General features: G+C 40.8%; 1 protein-coding gene across 1 annotated transcript; it reads left to right on the forward strand.

Moving 5' to 3' along the window:
• Positions 1-5,610: 5,610 nt before the first annotated feature.
• Positions 5,611-6,502, forward strand: Arfrp1-ps1 (ADP-ribosylation factor related protein 1, pseudogene 1). Its single transcript, XM_063280439.1, has one exon. It carries the CDS (start codon positions 5,687-5,689, stop codon positions 6,239-6,241), a length of 555 nt encoding a protein of 184 aa, XP_063136509.1. The 5' UTR covers positions 5,611-5,686; the 3' UTR covers positions 6,242-6,502.
• Positions 6,503-8,289: the final 1,787 nt, after the last annotated feature.

Below are 8,289 nucleotides of genomic sequence, written 5' to 3' on the forward strand. Positions count from 1 at the left end.
GCTACTGGTCCAAAACATACAGGAAATCCAGGACTCAATGAGAAGATCAAACCTAAGGATAATAGGTATAGAAGAGAGTGAAGACTCCCAGCTCAAAGGACCAGTAAATATCTTCAACAAAATCATAGAAGGAAACTTCCCTAACCTAAAAAAAGAGATACCCATAGACATACAAGAAGCCTACAGAACTCCAAATAGATTGGACCAGAAAAGAAACACCTCCCTTGACAGCAGCTTGACAGCACACCTAAAAGCTCTAGAACAAAAAGAAGCAAATACACCCAGGAGGAGTAGAAGGCAGGAAATAATCAAACTCAGAGCTGAAATCAACCAAGTAGAAACAAAAAGGACCATAGAAAGAATCAACAGAACCAAAAGTTGGTTCTTTGAGAAAATCAACAAAATAGATAAACCCTTAGCCAGACTAACGAGAGGACACAGAGAGTGCGTCCAAATTAACAAAATCAGAAATGAAAAGGGAGACATAACTACAGATTCAGAGGAAATTCAAAAAATCATCAGATCTTACTATAAAAACCTATATTCAACAAAACTTGAAAATCTTCAGGAAATGGACAATTTCCTAGACAGATACCAGGTATCGAAGTTAAATCAGGAACAGATAAACCAGTTAAACAACCCCATAACTCCTAAGGAAATAGAAGCAGTCATTAAAGGTCTCCCAACCAAAAAGAGCCCAGGTCCAGACGGGTTTAGTGCAGAATTCTATCAAACCTTCATAGAAGACCTCATACCAATATTATCCAAACTATTCCACAAAATTGAAACAGATGGAGCCCTACCGAATTCCTTCTACGAAGCCACAATTACTCTTATACCTAAACCACACAAAGACACAACAAAGAAAGAGAACTTCAGACCAATTTCCCTTATGACTATCGACACAAAAATACTCAATAAAATTCTGGCAAACCGAATTCAAGAGCACATCAAAACAATCATCCACCATGATCAAGTAGGCTTCATCCCAGGCATGCACGGATGGTTTAATATACGGAAAACCATCAACGTGATCCATTATATAAACAAACTGAAAGAACAGAACCACATGATCATCTCATTAGATGCTGAGACAGCATTTGACAAAATTCAACACCCCTTCATGATAAAAGTCCTGGAAAGAATAGGAATTCAAGGCCCATACCTAAACATAGTAAAAGCCATATACAGCAAACCAGTTGCTAACATTAAACTAAATGGAGAGAAACTTGAAGCAATCCCACTAAAATCAGGGACTAGACAAGGCTGTCCACTCTCTCCCTACTTATTCAATATAGTTCTTGAAGTTCTAGCCAGATCAATCAGACAACAAAAGGAGATCAAGGGGATACAGATCGGAAAAGAAGAGGTCAAAATATCACTATTTGCAGATGACATGATAGTATATTTAAGTGATCCCAAAAGTTCCACTAGAGAACTACTAAAGCTGATAAACAACTTCAGCAAAGTGGCTGTGTATAAAATTAACTCAAATAAATCAGTTGCCTTCCTCTATACAAAAGAGAAACAAGCCGAGAAAGAAATTAGAGAAACGACACCCTTCATAATAGACACAAATAATATAAAGTACCTCGGTGTGACTTTAACCAAGCAAGTAAAAGATCTGTACAATAAGAACTTCAAGACACTGAGGAAAGAAATTGAAGAAGACCTCAGAAGATGGAAAGATCTCCCATGCTCATGGATTGGCAGGATTAATATAGTAAAAATGGCCATTTTACCAAAAGCAATCTACAGATTCAATGCAATCCCCATCAAAATACCAATCCAATTCTTCAAAGAGTTAGACAGAACAATTTGCAAATTCATCTGGAATAACAAAAAACCCAGGATAGCTAAAGCTATCCTCAACAATAAAAGGACTTCAGGGGGAATCACTATCCCTGAACTCAAGCAGTATTACAGAGCAATAGTGATAAAAACTGCATGGTATTGGTACAGAGACAGACAGATAGACCAATGGAATAGAATTGAAGACCCAGAAATGAACCCACACACCTATGGTCACTTGATTTTTGACAAAGGAGCCAAAACCATCCAATGGAAAAAAGATAGCATTTTCAGCAAATGGTGCTGGTTCAACTGGAGGGCAACATGTAGAAGAATGCAGATCGATCCATCCTTATCACCCTGTACAAAGCTTAAGTCCAAGTGGATCAAGGACCTCCACATCAAACCAGACACACTCAAACTAATAGAAGAAAAACTAGGGAAGCATCTGGAACACATGGGCACTGGAAAAAATTTCCTGAACAAAACACCAATGGCTTATGCTCTAAGATCAAGAATCGACAAATGGGATCTCATAAAACTGCAAAGCTTCTGTAAGGCAAAGGACACTGTGGTTAGGACAAAACGGCAACCAACAGATTGGGAAAAGATCTTTACCAATCCTACAACAGATAGAGGCCTTATATCCAAAATATACAAAGAACTCAAGAAGTTAGACCGCAGGGAAACAAATAACCCTATTAAAAATGGGATTCAGAGCTAAACAAAGAATTCACAGCTGAGGAATGCCAAATGGCTGAGAAACACCTAAAGAAATGTTCAACATCTTTAGTCATAAGGGAAATGCAAATCAAAACAACCCTGAGATTTCACCTCACACCAGTGAGAATGGCTAAGATCAAAAACTCAGGTGACAGCAGATGCTGGCGAGGATGTGGAGAAAGAGGAACACTCCTCCATTGTTGGTGGGATTGCAGACTGGTACAACCATTCTGGAAATCAGTCTGGAGGTTCCTCAGAAAATTGGACATTGAACTGCCTGAGGATCCAGCTATACCTCTCTTGGGCATATACCCAAAAGATGCCTCAACATATAAAAGAGACACGTGCTCCACTATGTTCATCGCAGCCTTATTTATAATAGCCAGAAACTGGAAAGAACCCAGATGCCCTTCAACAGAGGAATGGATACAGAAAATGTGGTACATCTACACAATGGAATATTACTCAGCTATCAAAAACAACGAGTTTATGAAATTCGTAGGCAAATGGTTGGAACTGGAAAATATCATCCTGAGTGAGCTAACCCAATCACAGAAAGACATACATGGTATGCACTCATTGATAAGTGGCTATTAGCCCAAATGCTTGAATTACCCTAGATCCCTAGAACAAACGAAACTCAAGACGGATGATCAAAATGTGAATGCTTCACTCCTTCTTTAAATGAGGAAAAAGAATACCCTTGGCAGGGAAGGGAGAGGCAAAGATTAAAACAGAGACTGAAGGAACACCCATTCAGAGCCTGCCCCACATGTGGCCCATACATATACAGCCACCCAATTAGACAAGATGGATGAAGCAAAGAAGTGCAGACCGACAGGAGCCGGATGTAGATCGCTCCTGAGAGACACAGCCAGAATACAGCAAATACAGAGGCGAATGCCAGCAGCAAACCACTGAACTGAGAATAGGTCCCCCGTTGAAGGAATCAGAGAAAGAACTGGAAGAGCTTGAAGGGGCTCGAGACCCCAAAAGTACAACAATATCAAGCAACCAGAGCTTCCAGGGACTAAGCCACTACCTAAAGACTATACATGGACTGACCCTGGACTCTGACCCCATAGGTAGCAATGAATATCCTAGTAAGAGCACCAGTGGAAGGGGAAGCCCTGGGTCCTGCTAAGACTGAACCCCCAGTGAACTAGACTATGGGGGGAGGGCGGCAATGGGGGGAGGGTTGGGAGGGGAACACCCATAAGGAAGGGGAGGGGGGAGGGGGATGTTTGCCCGGAAACCGGGAAAGGGAATAACACTTGAAATGTATATAAGAAATACTCAAGTTAATAAAAAAAAAAAGAAAAGGAAAATAAGAAATCAATAATCCTTAGGAGTCAACCTAGTCAAAGAGATGAAAGACTTTTACATGGAAAATTCAAACCACTGAAGTAAGAAATTCAAGATGACATCAATAAATGGAAAGACAACTTATTCTTGTGTTCATGGATTAAAACATTTACTACTGATAACATGTCGGTGCTGCTTAAATCATTCTCCAATCTCAATTCTTACCAAAATCCCAATGGCATTTTTTTTTGCAAAAACAGAAAAATATTCTAAAATTTATATGAAATTTTGGGAACCCCAGGTAGCCAAAACAAATTTGAAAATGAAGAAATTTGTATGATTCCTACTTTCTGATTTCTTACACAGCTAAAATCCAGACGATGGTACTAGCATACAGACAGATATATGGACATATAAAACAGAGAGTCAGAAATAAACTCATGCATGCATAGTCAAACGACTTTTGAAAAGGATGCCATGACAAATTCAACTGGCAAAGGATATTCTCACCAGTAAATGGTGCTGGGAAGATGGACGTCCACATGCAAAGGAAGGAAGTTGGAGGCTTAATTGTGTCATTAAAAAATGAGCTCGGGGGCTGGGGATTTAGCTCAGTGGTAGAGCGCTTACCTAGGAAGCGCAAGGTCCTGGGTTCGGTCCCCAGCTCCGAAAAAAAGAACCAAAAAAAAAAAATGAGCTCGGGGGTTGGGGATTTAGCTCAGTGGTAGAGCGCTTGCCTAGCAAGCACAAGGCCCTGGGTTCGGTCCCCAGCTCCGAAAAAAAGAACCAAAAAAAAAAAAAAAAAAAAAAAGAGAAAAGAAAAAGAAAAAAAGAAAAAATGAGCTCAACGTTTAGGACCTGCCAAGAGGCTGTTCCTTCTTCTCAGCTTGGAGCCCTCAGCACCTTGTATGAAACAAGAGCCATCTGGCACTGGGGACTTCAAGTCTGCCAGCTCTGTGCTCAGCGTGTTCTGCATTCCTTCCCTTCACCCTCACAACTACCCATGAGGACATCTTCTAGAGCCTCCATGAGGCCTGAGAGCGCTCCAGTTTCCCGGGCCCTCCTTCTTGCTCCTGGCTCATTCAGTGGGCTCCCCCTTAGTTCTAGCTGCTGCAGTGGAAGCATTGATGGTGAATTGGGGACTAAATTAATACCAAAAATTCCTCAGATCCTGTTAAGAATAAAATATATGAAACTAAAGTAAAAAGAACTCAAAAAGGCCCCAGCCTATAAAACTCGTAGAACATTGTGGACAGGCTTCATGACACTGAAATTGTTAATGATTAAGCTAATGCTATGTAGCTCTGATACAAAGATTACAGGCAGTAAAATAAAATAAACAAATGAGCTATCGTATTTATAATTTCCTGTCTATCAAAGAAATGGTCAACATAATGAAAAGACAACATAAAGAATGGGAGCGTATGCAAATCCTATATCCGAGAAGGGGTTAATCTGGTAAACGTGATTAAGAACTTTTACAACAAAATAGCGAATAAGCCTACTAAAATGTGGGCAAAGAACTTAAACATTTTTTTTCTGAAGATGGTAAGTAAAGGCCCAGCAGGCATGTGGAAAGATGTCCATCATCAGAGAAATGAAAACCAAAAGCAGACTCTGTCCGCCGGTCCTTGTTCCGTCAGGCACCATGAGGGGTCAACGTGAGGTCGGTGGGGTTAGTAATGCGGTGGCGGCGGCTCCTCCTCCAAGATTTGAGCAGACAGGAAGTACACGCTGCTTTCGGGGCTGTACAAATACATATTCCAGAAGGAACTGATCCTGGGCCCTGATCCTGGGCCTGGACAATGCTGGGAAGACAACCTTCCTGGAACAGTAAAAAACACGATTTAACAAGAACTACAAGGGAATGAGTCTATCCAAAATCACCACTACCATGGGTCTAAACATTGGCGCTGTGGACGTGGGAAAGGCTCGTCTCATGTTTTGGGACTTAGGTGGGCCGGAAGAGCTGCAGTCGTTGTGGAACAAATACTATGCAGAGTGCCATGGTGTCATCTATGTCATTGATTCCACAGATGAGGAGAGGCTATCAGAATCAAAAGAGGCATTTGAGAAGGTGGTTTCGAGTGAAGCAGTGCATGGTGTTCCCATCCTGGTGTTGGCCAACAAGCAGGACGTGGAGACTTGCCTCTCCATTCCTGACATCGAGACTGCATTCAGTGACAGGACCTGCAAGATTGGCCGGCAAGATTGTCTGACCCAGGCCTGCTCTGCTCTCACAGGCAAAGGAGTTCGAGAGGGCATCGAATGGATGGCGAAGTGTGTCATACGGAATGTTCACCGGCCACCACGGCAGAGGGACATCATAAGCACCTCCAACTTCACAGTCTTGGACTGTTCATCCCCTGGTGTTGGGAGAGTATTCTTTGCTGGCTTCTGGCCTCCTGACGCTGGAGCTTGAGCTGGCTTTGTCTGTTCATTCTTTTATTTGCTTTATGTTTTCTCTAAGACAAACTTTTCTCTGTGTCTGAAGAAAAAGAAAACCAAAAGCAGAGGAACATACTCCCTTCCTCACCCATTGGGATGGCCTCTAGCAACAAGGGAACAACACAAAAAGCAGAAAAGCCATGTTGAGTATGTGGAAAATTTGGGTTCTTTGTATGCTATTGACTGCCAACACTATGGAAAATAGCATTAGGTTTCTCTAAAAATAAAAATTACAGCTCTCATATTATCCAACAATCTTACTTCTGGATATATGTACAAGAACTGAAAGTAGGACCTCAAAAAAATGTTTCCACAAGGCAGTGTTATTTACAATAGTTATGAAGGTAAGGCAACCCAAATAATAATCAATGAGCCTATGGATAAATGACATGTGGTATAAACATACAATGGAATAGGGTTCAGCTTTAAAGAGTAGAGAAATCCTATTACGAAACACAGTGTGGCTTAACCTTAAGGACATTGTGCCAAGTGAAATAAGCCAGCGACGAAAAGAAAAATACCATATGGTTCCTCTTATATGGAGTATTTAAACTAGTCAAATTTATAGAGACAGAGTAAAATAGTCATTTCAGAAGCTGAGAATGGGACTGAGGTTGTTTAATTCATAGAGTTTCAACTTTGCAAGCTTAAAATGTTCGAAAGCTTTGTTTCTCGAGAATGTAAATATTTTAACAGTCTTGAACACTTACAAATCACTAAGGTGGCACTTTTAAAAGGATCATTTATTTAATATATATGTGTGTGTGTATGCTCCTACATGAATCTATGTGTACCACATGTATGCACGTACCCATGGAGCCAAAAGAGGGCATCAGATTCCCTGGGGCTTAGAGTTGTTATACATGGTACTGAGTACCCAATGTGGGTGTTCAGAACCAAACCCAAGTCATCTGCAAGAGTACTAACTGCTAACTGCTGAGTCATCTTTGTAGACCCGTAAGATGGTAAAATTTACCACAATAAAAGGAACAAAAAATCTTGTACTTCAAATAATAATAATAATAAATAATAATAATAATAATAATAATAATAATAACCCAGACCTTGTGGCTCATACCTGTGATCCCAGCACTTGGGAAGCACACATAGAATAATTGCCATAAGTTCAAAGCCAGCCTAGGTTACATAGTAAGTTCCAGGCTAGTTTAGAATATAGTGGGAAAGACAGACAAGAGCAGGAAAGGAAACACAAAGGTATACATCAAACCTACAGACAAAGGCATTTGAGAATATAACAAATATGCTCAATATTGACTCTTCCCCTCGCCTCATATTACTGCACAACTGGGGTGTTGGACTTTAGTGTTCAATTTAAATGAGGCTCTCAAGTATTGCCTAGATTACTACATGTCCATGTTCTCTCTCAGTATTGTTTTATATACTAAGAATCTCTGAAACTAAAAATTCTTGCTTCTCATTGAGGGAATCATAACTCTTCTTGGAGGGGTTTTAGAAGATGCTAAGATCCAGTTGTGTGTCAAACCATTAGGCCATAGGAACAGTAAAACAGCTGAAAAAACCACCCAGCCCCACTCATGGTACCAAAGTACAGATAAATATTAAGATGCCAGGTTGTCTTAGTTAGGGTTTCCATTGCTCTGAACAGACACCATGACCAAGGCAACTCTTATAAGGACAACGTTTAATAGGGACTGGCTTACAGTTTCAGAGCATCAGTCTATTATCATCAAGGCAGGAACATGGCAGCCTCCAGGCAGACGGTGCTAGAGAAGGAGCTGAGAGTTCTACATCTTGATCTGTGCAGCAGAAGACTAACTGGACATAGTTTGAGCTCCCACAATGACACACTTCCTCCAACAAGGCCACACCCAATCCAAGAAGGACACACCTCCTAATAGTGCCACTCCCATGGGCCAAGCATTTAAACACATGAGTTTGTGAGGGCCATACCTATTCAAATCACCACATGTGATAAAAGAAAAAAATCTAGCAGACTTTTTTTGGGCCTAACCACTTGGCTACTTCACCAGGCTAAGCTCA

The sequence above is a fragment of the Rattus norvegicus genome, chromosome X (assembly GCF_036323735.1).
Source record: "Rattus norvegicus strain BN/NHsdMcwi chromosome X, GRCr8, whole genome shotgun sequence".
Classification (NCBI taxonomy): Eukaryota; Metazoa; Chordata; class Mammalia; order Rodentia; family Muridae; genus Rattus; species Rattus norvegicus.